General features: G+C 40.2%; 1 protein-coding gene across 5 annotated transcripts in view; it reads right to left on the bottom strand.

Annotated features, from left to right (window-relative positions):
• The window catches only part of LOC136308198 (zinc finger protein 585A-like), a 126949-nt gene that overhangs the window by 6863 nt on the left and 99030 nt on the right, over positions 1–21056 (bottom strand). For 3 of the 5 annotated variants that reach the window (XM_066235417.1, XM_066235416.1, XM_066235419.1), the window contains exons 2-3: positions 20709–20958; positions 20470–20528 (exon numbers count right to left, since the gene is read on the bottom strand). The exons of the other annotated variants lie outside the window; for them this stretch is intronic. In XM_066235417.1, coding sequence (XP_066091514.1) covers positions 20470–20528; positions 20709–20829 — 180 coding nt within the window. In that variant the 5' untranslated portion in view covers positions 20830–20958. The remainder of the gene's footprint in view (positions 1–20469; positions 20529–20708; positions 20959–21056) is intronic. 5 annotated transcript variants of the gene reach the window in all.

The following is a 21056-nucleotide window of genomic DNA, read 5'->3' on the forward strand; positions in this document are numbered from 1 at the left end:
TAAATCTCCTGGCCCTGGAGGGTCAGTTATCTACAAAAGTTGGTCCAGTTCTTTCCCTAGTACACAGTTCTATGTTCCAAATTATTCTGGCCATGACTATGGCTTTGTAATAAAATCGATGGGCCCAGAAATGACACATATACCCATTCCTGGGCTCTTGACATTTATGATTTCTGAGAAGTGATTTGTGAGTCAATTGAAAACTTGGCCTGACCAGGCAGGCTCACACTGGATAGAGGATCTAACTTGGATGCAGAGGACCCAGGTTTGAATCCCCCATATCACCATCTTGCGTGCGGGCTCATCCAGCTGGAACGTGGACTCAAGAGCATGAGTGTGGGTCGCTGGCTTGAGCGTGGGTTCACAGATATGGCCCCATGGATGCTGGCTTCGGTTTAAGGTCACTGGATTGAGCAAGAGGTCACTCCTGTGCTGTAGCTCCCATTTCAAAGACAAGTGTGAAAGCAATGATTGAACAGTAAGGTGCTGTGTCGGGAGCCGATCAACGACTGCTGGATGACAAGGTCACAGCAGGAGAAGACCCACAACTGCTGGCTGACAAGGTCACAGCAGAGAAGACCAACGGCTGCTGGTTGACAGAGTCACCGCAGTGAAGACCAATGGCTGCGGGTTGACAAAGTCACCGCAAAGGAAAGGGACAATGATACTTCCTCCTTTGACTTTTTGAATTAATCTGGCCTTATATACCCCCTTTTCTGGGTGTGTGCTATTATTTATGGCGCAGGGATAATAGTACCATGCTTTCCCTGTAGATTCGTAGTAATTTCTTTGGAAATGAGACAGAGGGTGTGAGTTCCACAGAAAAGCCTGTAAGCCCCTTGAACTGGGCTCGTAAACATAAGAGGCTGGCTATGATATCCCTCGTAAAGGGTTAAGTTTGTACGAGAATTTCTTCTTAATCATGTTAGAAAGAATAGATTGTGACTTGTGAATGGGTAGGAGGCAGTGGCTGTGCACAGAGCACCTTTCGGCCTTCACTTAATTCATCATTTTTCCTCCCTAGCCTTTTCATGTGATAGAGTAGAGAAACATTCCTTTCTTCTTGCTTACCTGACCTACAGATAGTGGAACACTCTGAGAAGAATATAGTTAGAACTTAACTAGTGTGTGAATATAGTAAATAAATAAAATTTGACTAGACAATAGAATCTTAGGCTAGAAGTAATGGAATGGCCTGTTGCGTGGCCTGGGATGGGAACGCAGTCAGCAAGAAAAGAATGTTTTGCTAAGAGACTTGTTTTATGACTGAAGGCACTTGCTGGGCTTTCTCAGTGAGACACTCTCATGAGGTTTGTATACTTCTCCAAGATAATGAGAGGAATGTGGGGGAATCCACAGAAGCAATAGCAATTAATGTCTTCTGAAATTATGTTGCTACTAAGCTATCTTGCAAGTGCACTCTATATATCTTTAAGTAAAAGTTACTCTTAATGTTATGTCAATTTCTTAATGGGCAAGCCTTTTGTTATCTTGTGAGAAAAGTCAGGACACTGCATAAACTCAAGGCCATTTGCCTGAGCAAGCGGTGGTCCTTTGCTAATCCCTAATGATTTTGTCTGTTAATCTCTCTCTGCCCCTTGACTCACAACAACAATAAAATTGAGTTATTAGTTAGTACTAATCCTTTAAAAGCTTTTACCAATGTTGTTATCGCTATTCAAGTTATTTTGTAGTTGTACTTTGAATGAGTTAATGTTTCCTCTCAACAAGTAGCTCGTTTTATGAATTTCGTACAAAAATGTTCTCCATGGTTTCCAGCTGAGGGAACGCTTAGTTTCGAGAAATGGGTTAAAGTTGGAGAAGATTTAAAACTTTATTATGAGCTACACGGACCGGAAAGGGTCCCAGTTGATGCATTTGCTTTATGGAGCTTGATTAAAGATGCCTTAGATCCAGAACATGAGATGCATAAATTCCCTAAGGCAACTGCTCCTCCAAAAGAAGAGAATCCGTTAATTAGAAATAGAAGGCAGTCTCAAGATAGTACAGATTATGGTATGGCCTCTTTAAAATTAAGTAAACATCAGGATGATAGTGAAAATCATTTATCTCCAACAGATGAGGCTGAATTAGAAGATGAGGCAGCTAAATATAATAGAGATAATGAGGATTGGAAGTCAAAAACAGTCTTGCCCATATTATATTCCTCCAAGACTGACAAAAAGGGTAAAAATAAGGCTATTAAAATGTCCTTGTGCCTCTACCAGTACAATCACCAGATGTTAATGAAAAGAAAAAATCATCAGGGTTAACAGGGTTGCAGAAGGCAATTCAAGCTTCTTGCGACCAAGGGGAAACTGATTTGGCATTGTGTTTTCCTGTGGCTGTGGCTGGTGAATTTGATGATGAGGAGGATCCTACATGGAAGCCGCCTTCTTATAAATTATTTAAAGAGTTGAAAATGGCTTGCAGTCAATATGGACCCACCTCTCCTTATACTATGTCTTTGATAGAAACAGTTTCTCATAATTGGATGACTCCTTATGATTGGGAACAAGTGGCTAAAGCTTGTTTATCTGGAGGAAATTATCTCCTTTGGAAAGCTGAATATGAGGAGCAAGCTAAACAACAGGCAGTTAGGAATCGGAGAATTCATAATCCTGTGATTAGAGAAATGATTACAGGAGAAGGAGAATTTGCTGATGTTAGTGAACAGTTAAAACTTTCTAAACCAGCTTTGATACAAGTGAATGGTTGTGCTATATCAGCTTGGAGAAAGTTGCCGGCTTCGTCTGGTGGAGATGTTACTGTGGTAGGAGTAAAACAGAAAGGTGATGAACCTTATGAGGAGTTTGTTGCTCAGTTGATTCAAGCAGTAAGAAGAGTTATTTCAAATGAGATGGCAGGAGATATTATAATTAAACAGTTGGCTTATGAAAATGCTAATTCCACTTGCCAGGCCATGTTGCGGTCAGTGAGGAGAGAAGGAATGATAGGGGATTTCATCAAAGCCTGTCAGGATGTAAATCCTGCTTTTATTCAGGGAGTAACTATTGCTGCAGCTTTAAAAGGAGAAACGTATCCTCAATTTATTAAGACTATGTATCAAGGAAAAATGCCTTCTGTCAATGAAGCTTCCTCTAAGGGAAGTCTTACTTGCTTTACTTGTAATCAAACGGGCCTCTTTAGCTGACAATGCCCTAACAAGAGTGGGCAAGCAGGCCCAGGAGTGCAAGGGACAGCTCCCATAATTAATAATGCTAATAATAATGTCCCATTGCCTAAGACTTTGTGTCCACGCTGTCAAAAAGGATATCATTGGGCAAAGCTGTGCCGTTCTAAATTTCACAAAAACAGACAGCCATTAGGACCAAAGTTAGGAATAGAATGGCAGCCCCCACAAAATCAAAATCTAGCAAGCAATCCAAGTAGTAATCAGGGAAACTGGCAAGGGGGCCAGCCTCAGGCCCCGATAACAATTGGGGCCAGCCTGAATCCATTTGTCAACTCCGGTCTGTCTCAGACCTCACCAGGGCGACCCCAGGCAGCGCAGGACTGGACCTCTGTTCCACCGCCTCAGCAATATTAACCCCTGACAGTCCTGCGGTTGCATTACCGACAGGAGTTAAAGGTCCCCTTCCTAAAGGAATGGTTGGATTATTAATTGGCAGAAGTTCAACATCTTTAAAAGGAATACACGTAATGCCAGGAATAATTTATTCGGACTATGAAGGGGAGATAAAAGTAATGATTGCTCCCCCAATTAAAACGCTTGAGACTTATCCTGGTCAAAGAATTGCTCAGCTTTTAATATTGCCTTACTGTCCCATCGGAAAGCCTATATCTGAACAAAAACGGGGAGAAGGTGCCTTTGGCTCCAGTGATTTTGTGTTTTGGATATAAGAAATTAAGAAAGTTAGGCCACTAAAGAAATTAAAGATTTCTGGAAAAGAAATTGAGGGGCTTTTAGATACCGGGTCAGACGTCTCCTGCATTGCTGGCAAAGATTGGCCTCCTCAGTCAACTCCAACCTCATTAGTTGGACTTGGCCAGGCTTCAAATGTTGCTAAAAGTTCTCAAATATTAACCTGGCAGGATGAAGACAATAACCAAGGAACTTTCTGCCCCTATGTAATTTCAAGTATACCATTATCTCTCTGGGGGAGAGACATTTTAGAACAAATGGGTGTTTTCATGTACAGCCCGGATTCAAAAGTAACTGCACAAATGTTACAGATGGGTTTTGATCCTAATCGAGGGCTAGGAAAGAAACAGCAGGGCCAAGTATATCCAATTCAGGTGTTAGAAAATCAAGGAAGACATGGTATAGAATACACAAATTTATAGTTGGGGCCACTGAGCTATTTGCTGCCGATCCTATTAACTGGAAATCTAACAACCCAGTATGGGTAGAACAGTGGCCCCTGAGTTCAGAAAAAATTAAGGCAGCCAGAGAATTAGTTATGCAGCAATTACAGGAAGGACATATAGAAGTTTCTAACAGTCCATGGAATACTCCTATTTTTGTTATTAAAAAGAAATCAGGAAAATGGAGGTTGCTACAGGACCTTAGGGCTATAAATGCCACTATGGGAGATACGGAGTCATTACAACCTGGACTCCCCTCACCAGTGCGGTGCCTCATGGCTACAGTGTAATTGTTATACATTTACAGGACTGCTTTTTTACTATACCATTAGCTACACAGGATTGTCGAAGGCTTGCATTTATTCTGCCATCAGAAAATTTTAAACAACCTTATGAGAGATATCAGTGGAAGGTATTGCCCCAGGAAATGAAAAACAGTCCCACGCTTTGTCAAAAATTTGTGAATCAAGCTTTAGATCCAATAAGAATAAAATATCCTAATCTTTATTTAAGTCACTATATGGATGACATTTTACTTGCTCTGCCTGATCGGGAAAAATTGCATAATATTTTACAAGAAACAACTCAGTCTTTACAAAATTTTGGATTAAAGATAGCCCCTGAAAAAATTCAAGTACAGCCACCTTTTAATTACTTGGGACGTGTTCTGTCTACAGACATTTTCAGTCCTCAAAATTACAATTAAGAAAAGATCATTTAAAAACTCTAAATGACTATCAAAAATTATTGGGAGACATTAATTGGATTAGACCCTATTTGAAATTAACTACAGCAGAGCTTAAGCCATTGTTTGATATTTTGAGAGGAGATGCTAATCCAACTTCTCCTCAAGAACTCACAGAAGAAGCGGCAAAAGCTCTTAGAAAAATAGAAGAAATAATTAATAATCAACATTTAGTCAGAGTTATTATAGAGGAACCATGGCAGCTTGTGATTTTAGCCACTGAACACACTCCTAACTGGATGTTTGTGGCAGAATGGCCCTCTAGAGTGGCTTCACTTACCTGTCTCTCACAAGAAAGTTATTATGCCCTATACTGATTTGGTGGCTACTCTTATAATTAAAGGAAGAAACCGCAGCAGAGAGTTGTTTGGTAAAGAAATGACAGAAGTCATTGTTCCTTATAATAAGAATCAATTTCAAGCATTATTACAGCTAAATTCAGAATGGCAAATTGCTTTTAGTAATTTTACAGGGCAGGTTTTATTTCATCTTCCTGCTCACCCACTGTTGCAATTTCTAAAAAGACAATCAGTAATTTTTCCCACTAAGACTTCTAAAAATCCGCTACCGCAACCAGCTGCACTGGTTTTTACTGATGGCTCATCTAATGGTAAAGCTGTAACAATTATAGGGGATGAGCATATTATCACTGAAACTCAGGAGAAATCAGCGCAAAAAACAGAAATTATTGCTGTTATAACAGCATTTCAAAAATTGAAACATGTTCCCTTTAATTTGTTCACTGATTCACAATATATAGTTAAAATGTTTCCTCACATTGAAACTGCTTCTTTGCCACATCATCTAACCACTATTTTTTCACTTTTAAGCAGCCTACAAAAGCAGATTTATTCCAGAACTCTTCCTTTCTTTATCGGCCACATTCGCTCTCACACTTCTATTCCAGGGCCACTACACGAAGGAAATCGTCTTGCTGATTTTCTTACACAGCAGAAAGCAGTGTTTACAGCAGTAGAAGAAGCTAAACTTTCACATGCTTTACATCACCAGAATGCATCTGCACTCCGGTGGCAGTTTCAACTATCTCGTGAAGCTGCTCGAGCTATCGTGCGTAGCTGTAACACTTGCCCTACTCACTTTTCTAATCGTAGTTTTGGAGTTAACCCACGAGGACTCCGACCCAATGACCTTTGGCAGATGGATGTCTGTCATATTCCATCTTTTGGCAAACTTTGCTATGTACATGTTTGTGTTGATACCTTTTCAAATGTTGTTGCTTGTACTGCACGAACTGGAGAGGCCTTTAAGGATGTAGTACAACATCTTTTTCACTGCTTTGCTATTCTAGGAATGCCAAAGGCTATTAAAACTGATAATGCTCCAGCATATACATCAGCTGCCTTTAAAAGGTTTTGTAACACCTTTAATATTTCACATATTACTGGCATCCCTTACAATCCACAGGGACAAGGTATAGTAGAAAGGACTCATCAGACCCTGAAAATGCAGATTCAAAAACTACAGGAAGGTGAGTTAAAATATAGTTCCCCACATCAGCTTTTAAATCATGCTTTGTTTGTTATTAACAATCTTAATTCAGACTCTCAAGGCCACACTCGCATGCTGAGACACTGGAATCTGGATCTGGATAAGCCTAAACCAATGGCAAAATGGAAGGATTTATTGACAGGTCAATGGAAAGGTCCAGATGTAATTCTAACTCAGGGGAGAGGGTATGCTTGTATATTTCCACAGGACGCTGACTCACCTCTCTGGATTTCAGACCGGCTGATTCGCCATGTCTCACCAGAGGCCTCCGCTGCCACTGCTGCCCCCTCCCAGCCAGAAGGAGACTTCTGTGCCACCCGCATCACCAGTGACTTTCCAGCAAAAGCCATCAAAAACTCTCCTGTATAATCCTGTTACTCGAGTAATGCAGCAATTGTCACTACAGGAAGCTAGAGACCTCCCTATCATAGTCAACGAATGATTCACTCTACTCGGACTGTCAACCCACCAACCTGGGACCAGTTGAAGGCATTGACTGAGAGGGCTAATTTAATTTGTCATCAACAAAACATACATCTGTAACCCTGTTAATATGTTTATTGCTATGCTTGCTGTACTTTCAATTCAGGTACTTAATGTTGAGGCTACTGGACAAAAGAAATCTTATTGGACTTATATTCCAAATCCACCATTAGTTAAGCCTGTTACTTGGGGAGGAGATGATATACCTGTGTTTAATAATCATACTAAGTTTTTGGGAGGATTATGTAGTTCTTTTATTATGCCTAAAAGTGATTCAAATTTCTCATTTCATGGAAAAATTGATAAGGTACCTATATGTTTTATGTTTAATAATACTCACAAGATTTCTGGGTGTTTTTCTACTACACTTAAGACTATTTTGACTGACTCTCCTAAAAGTAATAAACCTGGACACCCAACAAGAGACTTATGGTCTCTCACAATTTTAATGCCTGGAGGCCCTGACACCCATGAGTATAATCCTGTTACATTGCCTCCTAAGGGATTTCACCCATGTAAACTTTATCCTCCAAAAAAGGCAACTCAAGAGCCTTACTGGTGGTCTGTGGAGAATAGATTTGGTTTTCCCCCATGGCAAGAATGTGCATATTACAATTATATAAATTATACTGCATATAATGTTAATTTCTCTTACAAGATTGGTCTAGTCCTTATTTTGAATATGATTATAGAAAATTAGTGCAGGAAATGAGATACGATTACAGTTGGTCAGATAAATATAATCCTTTAAATAAAATCATCACACGTTGGCAGTCTACTGGATGGATACCTGCACAGCTGACTTATCAGGATGAATTAACCACCAGGTATCAAACAAAGCTTTGGCAGCTAATAGCAGCTGCTGCACCAGCATATTTGGTTAGACCTCACCCTTATCCTGTTCAGAATATTTTTGTTCAGGCTTGTGTACAGGCTCCTTATGTACTCTTGATTGCTACAATGAACAGTAATCTTTCTGTTAGCAATTATAATTCTATGTTTAGCATTTCCTGCTCTCGCTGTGTTTTAACAAACTGTCTATCTTATGACACCAAAGCTCAAGTCATGTTTATTTTGCAGCAGCCACCTTATGTGATGTTACCTGTTAGTCTGTCTCAGCCTTGGTATGATGACCCAGTGTTGCATGCACTACAGGCTGCTTCTGAAGCGCTTGCTCGCCATCGAGGAAAGCGATTTGTTGCCGAATTGATTTTGGGAATTACTGCTCTTATTGCTATTATAGGATCTGTAGCTGCTTCCACCACTGCTTTAACTCAATCAGTTCACACTGCAAATCATGTAGATAGTTTATCTCATAATATATCTTTTGCATTAGCAGTACAGGAGACTCTAGCTAGGAAGTTAGAAATAAAAGTGAATGCTTTAGAGGAGGCTTTTATTCACATAGGTAATGAGCTGTTAGCTATGAAGGCTAGGATGACTCTTAGATGCCATGCAGGATTCAGGTGGATATGTGTGACTCCTTTAGAATACAATCAGTCTATCATAGCATGGAATAATATACAGAATCATTTGTTAGGTGTATGGAATAATAGTGATATTAGTTTAGATTTGAAGGAATTACATCAGCAGATACAAAACTTAGGACATTCAGGCTCTTTAGTCTCTGCCTCAGAAGTAGCTGATCAATTTGTTGAAAACATTAAAAGTATGTTTTCTATGCATGGCCTGACCTCTTTAGCTACTGATATAGGCATAATAATAGCTGTGGAAATTATCACTCTTCTTGTCCTTCCAGTCATGTTCCAACTCTTAAACAAGGGTCTCAGGGAAACAGCGGTGAAAATACAAAAGCAGGGGGAGATGTCGGGAGCCGATCAACGACTGCTGGCTGACAAGGTCACAGCAGGGGAAGACCCACAACTGCTGGCTGACAAGGTCACAGCAGGAGAAGACCCACAACTGCTGGCTGACAAGGTCACAGCAGAAGAAGACCCACAACTGCTAGCTGACAAGGTCACAGCAGAAGAAAATTAAAAACTGCTGATTGACAAAGTCACCACAGTGAAGACCAATGGCTGCGGGGTGACAAAGTCACCGCAAAGGAAAGGGACAATGATACTTCCCCCTTTGACTTTTTGAATTAATTTGGCCTTATATGCCCCCTTATCTTGGAGTGTGCTATTATTTATGGCGCAGGGATAATAGTACCATGCTTTCCCTGTAGATTCGTAGTAATTTCTTTGGAAATGAGACAGAGGGTGTGAGTTCCACAGAAAAGCCTGTAAGCCCCTTGAACTGGGCTCATAAACATAAGAGGCTGGCTATGATATTCCTCGTAAAGGGTTAAGTCTGTAGGAGAATTTCTTCTTAATCATGTTAGAAAGAATAGATTGTGACTTGTGAATGGGTAGGAGGCAGTGGCTGTGCACAGAGCACCTTTCGGCCTTCACTTAATTCATCATTTTTCCTCCCTAGCCTTTTCATGTGATAGAGTAGAGAAACATTCCTTTCTTCTTGCTTACCTGACCTACAGATGGTGGAACACTCTGAGAAGAATATAGTTAGAACTTAACTAGTGTGTGAATATAGTAAATAAATAAAATTTGACTAGACAATAGAATCTTAGGCTAGGAGTAATGGAATGGCCTGTTGCGTGGCCTGGGATGGGAACGCAGTCAGCAAGAAAAGAATGTTTTGCTAAGAGACTTGTTTTATGACTGAAGGCAGTTGCTGGGCTTTCTCAGTGAGACACTCTCATGAGGTTTGTATACTTCTCCAAGATAATGAGAGGAATGTGGGGGAATCCACAGAAGCAATAGCAATTAATGTCTTCTGAAATTATGTTGCTACTAAGCTATCTTGCAAGTGCACTCTATATATCTTTAAGTAAAAGTTACTCTTAATGTTATGTCAATTTCTTAATGGGCAAGCCTTTTGTTATCTTGTGAGAAAAGTCAGGACACTGCATAAACTCAAGGCCATTTGCCTGAGCAAGCAGTGGTCCTTTGCTAATCCTTAATGATTTTGTCTGTTAATCTCTCTCTGCCCCTTGACTCACAACAACAGTAAAATTGAGTTATTAGTTAGTACTAATCCTTTAAAAGCTTTTACCAATGTTGTTATCGCTATTCAAGTTATTTTGTAGTTGTACTTTGAATGAGTTAATGTTTCCTCTCAACAAGTAGCTCGTTTTATGAATTTCGTACAAAAATGTTCTCCATGGTTTCCAGATGAGGGAACGCTTAGTTTCGAGAAATGGGTTAAAGTTGGAGAAGATTTAAAACTTTATTATGAGCTACACGGACCGGAAAGGGTCCCAGTTGATGCATTTGCTTTATGGAGCTTGATTAAAGATGCCTTAGATCCAGAACATGAGATGCATAAATTCCCTAATGCAACTGCTCCTCCAAAAGAAGAGAATCCGTTCATTAGAAATAGAAGGCAGTCTCAAGATAGTACAGATTATGGTATGGTCTCTTTAAAATTAAGTAAACATCAGGATGATAGTGAAAATCATTTATCTCCAACAGATGAGGCTGAATTAGAAGATGAGGCAGCTAAATATAATAGAGATAATGAGGATTGGAAGTCAAAAACAGTCTTGCCCATATTATATTCCTCCAAGACTGACAAAAAGGGTAAAAATAAGGCTATTAAAATGTCCTTGCCTCTACCAGTACAATCACCAGATGTTAATGAAAAGAAAAAATCATCAGGGTTAACAGGGTTGCAGAAAGCAATTCAAGCTTCTTGCGACCAAGGGGAAACTGATTTGGCAGTATATTTTCCTGTGGCTGTGGCTGGTGAATTTGATGATGATGAGGATCCTACATGGAAGCCACTTTCTTATAAATTATTGAAAGAGTTGAAAATGGCTTGCAGTCAATATGGACCCACCTCTCCTTATACTATGTCTTTGATAGAAACAGTTTCTCATAATTGGATGACTCCTTATGATTGGGAACAAGTGGCTAAAGCTTGTTTATCTGGAGGAAATGATCTCCTTTGGAAAGCTGAATATGAGGAGCAAGCTAAACAACAGGCAGTTAGGAATCGGAGGATTCATAATCCTGTGATTAAAGAAATGATTACGGGAGAAGGAGAATTTGCTGATGTTAGTGAACAGTTAAAACTTTCTAAACCGGCTTTGATACAAGTGAATTGTTGTGCTATATCAGCTTGGAGAAAGTTGCCGGCTTCGTCTGGTGGAGATGTTACTGTGGTAGGAGTAAAACAGAAAGGTGATGAACCTTATGAGGAGTTTGTTGCTCGGTTGATTCAAGCAGTAAGAAGAGTTATTTCAAATGAGACGGCAGGAGATATTATAATTAAACAGTTGGCTTATGAAAATGCTAATTCCACTTGCCAGGCCATGTTGCGGTCAGTGAGGAGAGAAGGAATGATAGGGGATTTCATCAAAGCCTGTCAGGATGTAAATCCTGCTTTTATTCAGGGAGTAACTATTGCTGCAACTTTAAAAGGAGAAACGTATCCTCAATTTATTAAGACTATGTATCAAGGAAAAATGCCTTCTGTCAATGAAGCTTCCTCTAAGGGAAGTCTTACTTGCTTTACTTGTAACCAAACGGGCCACTTTAGCCGACAATGCCCTAACAAGAGTGGGCAAGCAGGCCCAGGAGTGCAAGGGACAGCTCCCATAATTAATAATGCTAATAATAATGTCCCATTGCCTAAGACTTTGTGTCCATGCTGTCAAAAAGGATATCATTGGGCAAAGCTGTGCCGTTCTAAATTTCACAAAAACAGACAGCCATTAGGACCAAAGTTAGGAGTAGAATGGCAGCCCCCACAAAATCAAAATCTAGCAAGCAATCCAAGTAGTAATCAGGGAAACTGGCAAGGGGGCCAGCCTCAGGCCCCGATAACAATTGGGGCCAGCCTGAATCCATTTGTCAACTCCGGTCTGTCTCAGACCTCACCAGGGCGACCCCAGGCAGCGCAGGACTGGACCTCTGTTCCACCACCTCAGCAATATTAACCCCTGACAGTCCGGCGGTTACATTACCAACAGGAGTTAAAGGTCCCCTTCCTAAAGGAATGGTTGGATTATTAATTGGCAGAAGTTCAACATCTTTAAAAGGAATACACGTAATGCCAGGAATAATTTATTCGGACTATGAAGGGGAGATAAAAGTAATGATTGCTCCCCCAATTAAAACGCTTGAGACTTATCCTGGTCAAAGAATTGCTCAGCTTTTACTATTGCCTTACTGTCCCATCGGAAAGCCTATATCTGAACAAAAACGGGGAGAAGGTGCCTTTGGCTCCAGTGATTTTGTGTTTTGGATATAAGAAATTAAGAAAGTTAGGCCACTAAAGAAATTAAAGATTTCTGGAAAAGAAATTGAGGGGCTTTTAGATACCGGGGCAGGCGTCTCCTGCATTGCTGGCAAAGATTGGCCTCCTCAGTCAACTCCAACCTCATTAGTTGGACTTGGCCAGGCTTCAAATGTTGCTAAAAGTTCTCAAATATTAACCTGGCAGGATGAAGACAATAACCAAGGAACTTTCTACCCCTATGTAATTTTAAGTATACCATTATCTCTCTGGGGGAGAGACATTTTAGAACAAATGGGTGTTTTCATGTACAGCCCGGATTCAAAAATAACTGCACAAATGTTACAGATGGGTTTTGATCCTAATCGAGGGCTAGGAAAGAAACAGCAGGGCCAAGTATATCCAATTCAGGTGTTAGAAAATCAAGGAAGACATGGTATAGAATACACAAATTTATAGTTGGGGCCACTGAGCTATTTGCTGCCGATCCTATTAACTGGAAATCTAACAACCCAGTATGGGTAGAACAGTGGCCCCTGAGTTCAGAAAAAATTAAGGCAGCCAGAGAATTAGTTATGCAGCAATTACAGGAAGGACATATAGAAGTTTCTAACAGTCCATGAAACACTCCTATTTTTGTTATTAAAAAGAAATCAGGAAAATGGAGGTTGCTACAGGACCTTAGGGCTATAAATGCCACTATGGAAGATATGGAATCATTACAACCTGGACTCCCCTCACCAGTGCGGTGCCTCATGGCTACAGTGTAATTGTTATAGATTTACAGGACTGCTTTTTTACTATACCATTAGCTACACAGGATTGTCGAAGGCTTGCATTTATTCTGCCATCAGAAAATTTTAAACAACCTTATGAGAGATATCAGTGGAAGGTATTGCCCCAGGAAATGAAAAACAGTCCCACGCTTTGTCAAAAATTTGTGAATCAAGCTTTAGATCCAATAAGAATAAAATATCCTAATCTTTATTTAATTCACTATATGGATGACATTTTACTTGCTCTGCCTGATCGGGAAAAATTGCATAATATTTTACAAGAAACAACTCAGTCTTTACAAAATTTTGGATTAAAGATAGCCCCTGAAAAAATTCAAGTACAGCCACCTTTTAATTACTTGGGACGTGTTCTGTCTACAGACATTGTCAGTCCTCAAAAGTTACAATTAAGAAAAGATCATTTAAAAACTCTAAATGACTATCAAAAATTATTGGGAGACATTAATTGGATTAGACCCTATTTGAAATTAACTACAGCAGAGCTTAAGCCATTGTTTGATATTTTGAGAGGAGATGCTGATCCAACTTCTCCTCGAGAGCTCACAGAAGAAGTGGCAAAAGCTCTTAGAAAAATAGAAGAAGTAATTAATAATCAACATTTAGTCAGAGTTATTATAGAGGAACCATGGCAGCTTGTGATTTTAGCCACTGAACACACTCCTACTGGATGTTTGTGGCAGAATGGCCCTCTAGAGTGGCTTCACTTACCTGTCTCTCACAAGAAAGTTATTATGCCCTATACTGATTTGGTGGCTACTCTTATAATTAAAGGAAGAAACCGCAGCAGAGAGTTGTTTGGTAAAGAAATGATGGAAGTCATTGTTCCTTATAATAAGGATCAATTTCAAGCATTATTACAGCTAAATTCAGAATGGCAAATTGCTTTTAGTAATTTTACAGGGCAGGTTTTATTTCATCTTCCTGCTCACCACTGCTGCAATTTCTAAAAAGACAATCAGTCATTTTTCCCACTAAGACTTCTAGAAATCCGCTGCCGCCACCAGCCGCACTGGTTTTTACTGATGGCTCATCTAATGGTAAAGCTGTAACAATTATAGGGGATGAGCATATTATCACTGAAACTCAGGAGAAATCAGCGCAAAAAACAGAAATTATTGCTGTTATAACAGCATTTCAAAAATTGGAACATGTTCCCTTTAATTTGTTCACTGATTCACAGTATATAGTTAAAATGTTTCCTTACATTGAAACTGCTTCTTTGCCACATCATCTAACCACTATTTTTTTCACTTTTAAACAGCCTACAAAAGCAGATTCATTGCAGAACTCTCCCTTTCTTTATCGGCCACATTCGCTCTCACACTTCTATTCCAGGACCACTACACGAGGGAAATCGTCTTGCTGATTTTCTTACACAGCAGAAAGCAGTGTTTACAGCAGTAGAAGAAGCTAAACTTTCCCATGCTTTACATCACCAGAATGCATCTGCACTCCGGTGGCAGTTTCAACTATCTCATGAAGCTGCTCAAGCTATTGTTTGTAGCTTTAACACGTGCCCTACTCACTTTTCTAATCATAGTTTTGGAGTTAACCCACGAGGACTCCGACCCAATGACCTTTGGCAGATGGATGTCTGTCATATTCCATCTTTTGGCAAACTTTGCTATGTACATGTTTGTGTTGATACCTTTTCAAATGTTGTTGCTTGTACTGCACGAACTGGAGAGGCCTTTAAGGATGTAGTACAACATCTTTTTCACTGCTTTGCTATTCTAGGAATGCCAAAGGCTATTAAAACTGATAATGCTCCAGCATATACATCAGCTGCCTTTAAAAGGTTTTGTAACACCTTTAATATTTCACATAATACTGGCATCCCTTACAATCCACAGGGACAAGGTATAGTAGAAAGGACTCATCAGACCCTGAAAATGCAGATTCAAAAACTACGGGAAGGTGAGTTAAAATATAGTTCCCCACATCAGCTTTTAAATCATGCTTTGTTTGTTATTAACAATCTTAATACAGACTATCAAGGCCACACTCGCATGCTGAGACACTGGAATCTGGATCTGGATAAGCCTAAACCAATGGCAAAGTGGAAGGATTTATTGACAGGTCAATGGAAAGGTCCAGATGTAATTCTAACCCAGGGGAGAGGGTATGCTTGTATATTTCCACAGGACGCTGACTCGCCTCTCTGAATCCCAGACTGGCTGATTCGCCAAGTCTCACCAGAGGCCTCCGCTGCCACTGCTGCCCCCTCCCGGCCAGAAGGAGACTCCTGTGCCACCTGCATCACCAGTGACTTTCCAGCAAAAGCCATCAAAGAGCTCTCCGTATAATCCTGTTACTCGAGTGATGCAGCGATTGTCACTACAGGAAGCTAGATGACCTCCCTATCATAGTCAACGGATGATTCACTCTACTCGAACTGTCAACCCACCAACCTGGAACCAGTTGAAGGCATTGACTGAGAGGGCTAATTTAATTTGTCATCGACAAAACATACATCATAACCCTGTTAATATGTTTATTGCTATGCTAGCTGTACTTTCAATTCAGGTGCTTAATGTTGAGGCTACTGGACAAAACAAATCTTATTGGGCTTATATTCCAAATCCACCATTAGTTAAGCCTGTTACTTGGGGAGGAGATGATATACCTGTGTTTAATAATCATACTAAGTTTTTGGGAGGATCATCTAGTTCTTTTATTATGCATAAAACTGATTCAAATTTCTCATTTCATTGAAAAACGGATAATGTACCTATATGTTTTATGTTTAATAATACTCGCAAGATTTCTGGGTGTTTTCCTACTACACTTAAGACCATTTTGACTGACTCTCCTAAAAGTAATAAACCTGGACACATTACAAGAGACTTATGGTCTCTCACAATTTTAATGCCTGGAGGCCCTGACACCCATGAGTATAATCCTGTTACCTTGCCTCCTAAGGGATTTCACCCATGTAAACTTTATCCTCCAAAAAAGGCAACTCAAGAGCCTTACTGGTGGTCTGTGGAAAATAGATTTGGTTTTCCCCCATGGCAAGAATGTGCATATTACAATTATATAAATTATACTGCATATAATGTTAATTTCTCTTACAAGATTGGTCTAGTCCTTATTTTGAATATGATTATAGAAAATTAGTGCAGGAAATGAGATACGATTACAGTTGGTCAGATAAATATAATCCTTTAAATAAAATCATCACACGTTGGCAGTCTGCTGGATGGATACCTGCACAGCTGACTTATCAGGATGAATTAACCACCAGGTATCAAACAAAGCTTTGGCAGCTAATAGCAGCTGCTGCACCAGCATATTTGGTTAGGCCTTGCCCTTATCCTGTTCAAAATATTTTTGTTCAGGCTTGTGTACAGGCTCCTTATGTACTCTTGATTGCTACAATGAACAGTAATCTTTCTGTTAGCAATTATAATTCTATGTTTAGCATTTCCTGCTCTCGCTGTGTTTTAACAAACTGTCTATCTTATAACACCAAAGCTCAAGTCATGTTTATTTTGCAGCAGCCACCTTATGTAATGTTACCTGTTAGTCTGTCTCAGCCTTGGTATGATGACCCAGTGTTGCATGCACTACAGGCTGCTTCTGAAGCGCTTGCTCGCCATCGAGGAAAGCGATTTGTTGCCGAATTGATTTTGGGAATTACTATTCTTATTGCTATTATAGGATCTGTAGCTGCTTCCACCACTGCTTTAGCTCAATCAGTTCACACTGCAAATCATGTAGATAGTTTATCTCATAATATATCTTTTGCATTAGCAGTACAGGAGACTCTAGCTAGGAAGTTAGAAATAAAAGTGAATGCTTTAGAGGAGGCTTTTATTCACATAGGTAATGAGCTGTTAGCTATGAAGGCTAGGATGACTCTTAGATGCCATGCAGGATTCAGGTGGATATGTGTGACTCCTTTAGAATACAATCAGTCTATCATAGCATGGAATAATATACAGAATCATTTGTTAGGTGTATGGAATAATAGTGATATTAGTTTAGATTTGAAGGAATTACATCAGCAGATACAAAACTTAGGACATTCAGGCTCTTTAGTCTCTGCCTCAGAAGTAGCTGATCAATTTGTTGAAAACATTAAAAGTATGTTTTCTATGCATGGCCTGACCTCTTTAGCTACTGATATAGGCATAATAATAGCTGTGGCAATTATCACTCTTCTTGTCCTTCCAGTCATGTTCCAACTCTTAAACAACGGTCTCAGGGAAACAGCGGTGAAAATACAAAAGCAGGGGGAGATGTCGGGAGCCGATCAACAACTGCTGGCTGACAAGGTCACAGCAGGAGAAGACCCACAACTGCTGGCTGACAAGGTCACAGCAGGAGAAGACCCACAACTGCTGGCTGACAAGGTCACAGCAGAAGAAGACCCACAACTGCTGGCTGACAAGGTCACAGCAGAAGAAAATTAAAAACTGCTGATTGACAAAGTCACCACAGTGAAGACCAATGGCTGCGGGGGTGACAAAGTCACCGCAAAGGAAAGGGACAATGATACTTCCCCCTTTGACTTTTTGAATTAATTTGGCCTTATATGCCCCCTTATCTTGGAGTGTGCTATTATTTATGGCGCAGGGATAATAGTACCATGCTTTCCCTGTAGATTCGTAGTAATTTCTTTGGAAATGAGACAGAGGGTGTGAGTTCCACAGAAAAGCCTGTAAGCCCCTTGAACTGGGCTCATAAACATAAGAGGCTGGCTATGATATTCCTCGTAAAGGGTTAAGTCTGTAGGAGAATTTCTTCTTAATCATGTTAGAAAGAATAGATTGTGACTTGTGAATGGGTAGGAGGCAGTGGCTGTGCACAGAGCACCTTTCGGCCTTCACTTAATTCATCATTTTTCCTCCCTAGCCTTTTCATGTGATAGAGTAGAGAAACATTCCTTTCTTCTTGCTTACCTGACCTACAGATGGTGGAACACTCTAAAAAGAATATAGTTAGAACTTAACTAGTGTGTGAATATAGTAAATAAATAAAATTTGACTAGACAATAGAATCTTAGGAAAGGAGTAATGGAATGGCCCATTGCGTGGCCTGGGATGGGAACGCAGTCAGCAAGAAAAGAATGTTTTGCTAAGAGACTTGTTTTATGACTGAAGGCAGTTGCTGAGCTTTCTCAGTGAGACACTCTCATGAGGTTTGTATACTTCTCCAAGATAATGAGAGGAATGTGGGGGAATCCACAGAAGCAATAGCAATTAATGTCTTTTGAAATTATGTTGCTACTAAGCTATCTTGCGAGTGCACTCTATATATCTTTAAGTAAAAGTTACTCTTAATGTTATGTCAATTTCTTAATGGGCAAGCCTTTTGTTATCTTGTGAGAAAAGTTAGGACACTGCATAAACTCAAGGCCATTTGCCTGAGCAAGCGGTGGTCCTTTGCTAGTCCTTAATGATTTCGTCTGCTAATCTCTCTCTGCCCCTTGACTCACAACAACAGTAAAGTTGAGTTATTAGTTAGTACTAATCCTTTAAAAGCTTTTACCAATGGTGTTATCGCTATTCAAGTTATATTGTAGTTGTACTTTGAATGATTTGCCACCTGATTTGTAGTTTATAGATATAAATTAACTGTTATCTGGAATCATGTAAACATAGTGAAACAGAAGCAATGATTAATACCATGTAATTGTAACTTGGTGTGTGTGTATAAAAAAGGAGCTATACTAGCATTTGGCAGAGATGCCTGGCAGTAAATGCTAACTAGAGAATAAAGAGAAAGAAAAGAATTCGGCTCTCTCACTCGAATTTCGCCGACACCGTCTCCTCCTGTGGGACCCCTGGGTCCCCCCCGGGGCTGGACCTTGGCAGTGCTGCAATGAAGAATTCATGCTTTTCCTCTCTCTCCCTTCCTCTGTTTCTATTAGTCCCTCTTTAACGCTGTCTCTGTGTCCAAAAAAGAAAAATTAAAACCTGAAATAGTGTTTTTTCATGAAGGTGACCTTGAGGATGCACTATGGAGAAATTTCGAGACAGAAGAGTTACAAATGCACAGAAAAGTTTTATTTTAAAAGGGATTTGGTGTCCACAGAAGTCACAGTCAGTAAAGGAAGGGCGAATGTTCAGTACAGAGAGACGGTAACTCAGCAGAGAACTGAAAGCTGTTTTCACTTTACATAACAGGGAAATTTATTTAGACTTTCTTACAGTATTAAATTCATAGGTTCCTTCTTTCTTTCTTTCACACCCTGTATCTCTCCACTTCAATATACTTTCTTTGTTAAATACTGGAGATTTAAGGTAAAACATTGAGGAAACTCTGGAGACCAACACAACTCACTCCTCAGCCTGTGGCTCTCATCACTTGTTCATGTTTTCTGACTCATCTTAGCGAGTTCACTAAAGATGATTGCCCCAAAATATGTGGCTAATACAACAGGAGGAGGCCTGGACATGCACCATCACGCTGACCCTCCACATAGAAATGACAGTCCTTATAGCAGGGCTCCCTGACCGTTCTGCCTGATCTACTTATGTAACCTGAGGTACAATGAAGAAAACAATCAACACAAGGACTACTTACACAGCCTCACCAGACAACACAACAGCAGCCCGAATCTTACACTAAAAGCTAGTTAAAACAATAGACTAAGAAAAAAAGAAAAAAAGAAATTTTAAGTATGTAAAAATCTCACCAAACTCTGGAAAAACACATAACCAGGAAGCTTTAGGAGGAAGTGTCCTCTAGAGAGAACGGCCCATTCAGGAGTGTCTGAGACCCTACACATTCTTATGGAAGAGTTTGGCTACAGACTGTTCCATGAGGACCCTTCCTGCACAGCCTCTAGAAAAAGAAAGGTCTCCCATTCAGAATAATTAACTAGGCCTGCAGTCAAATGATTAAGAACATTTTTCCCACTTTAGGAGAAACAACAGGAGGACATCTCTACCCAGAGTCAAACACTCCATCATTCCTGCAAAAATTCCTTTTTTTGGTGAACTTTTTTGTTCATGTTATTTGAGTTCAAAATCACATATTTTTTTGTCCATACTATGCTCTGAAAGACAGTATCTTTAGCTAGTGTCATGTGAAATGAAATCAAATAGTACATTTAAAATTTTTAATATTCTCAGTTTTTCAAAAATATCCCTTATATTTTGCACTTTGCAGGGCTCTACTATTCTTGGGTAGATTTTCCAATAAGGAAAATAAAACACACAAATGCAGGAGTCATTTCATATTGACCAACGCAGTGCCTGAAACAGGCATGAACTGTCTAATGTTGTTTGTTTTATCCCTTCCCAAGAAAAGAGAATATCCAGCTCTGCCTATTCTCTGGAAAATGAGCCAGCATTTCAAAATAAAAAGTGAAAAATTGTAACCCCAACTCACCAGTGTTTTGGGCTTTCCCTCCTTTTCTTGGAGCGAGTCAGTGCAGTTCGAAGGCAGACCTAGAGGAAGAACAAAGCTCTGAGGGTGCAGGCCTCCCAGAATGCCCCGGGGAGCAGCTCCTCGGAGCCCAAAAAAGAGGGAGCAGTCCCTTTACTCAGCTGGGGTCACTACAGTGCTCTCAGCTAAGAACAGAGCCTTACTCCTCCTCCTCACCTCTCCAGACTCTCAACAACTCTCACCTTTAGCCTCATGATTTAGGGTCAGATTCTTCACGATCTCCATGTCTTCTTTGTACTCTGCTCGGTCCTGCTCTCCCAGGACTGAACGATATGCCAACATAACGGCCAGTGGGTCAGACATGTGTTTGCCCTGAAATTCTACCAAGCAGCCGCGTAGACATTTCAGCACAAGATTGACTTCTGCTCCTGACCCGGGTCACATCTCCAAACCACCCTTGTGAAAGCGCACCGTGTTTCCACGAAGCAGCACCTGCGGGTGGAGCAGCAACGTGACGTTTCCACACTCCTTACTGTACAAATCAGGCACTGCAGGTCCTGAGAGCTCCCACCCAACCGCATCCCCACTCA

Source organism: Saccopteryx bilineata, chromosome 6 (assembly GCF_036850765.1).
Source record: "Saccopteryx bilineata isolate mSacBil1 chromosome 6, mSacBil1_pri_phased_curated, whole genome shotgun sequence".
In the NCBI taxonomy this organism is placed as follows: domain Eukaryota; kingdom Metazoa; phylum Chordata; class Mammalia; order Chiroptera; family Emballonuridae; genus Saccopteryx; species Saccopteryx bilineata.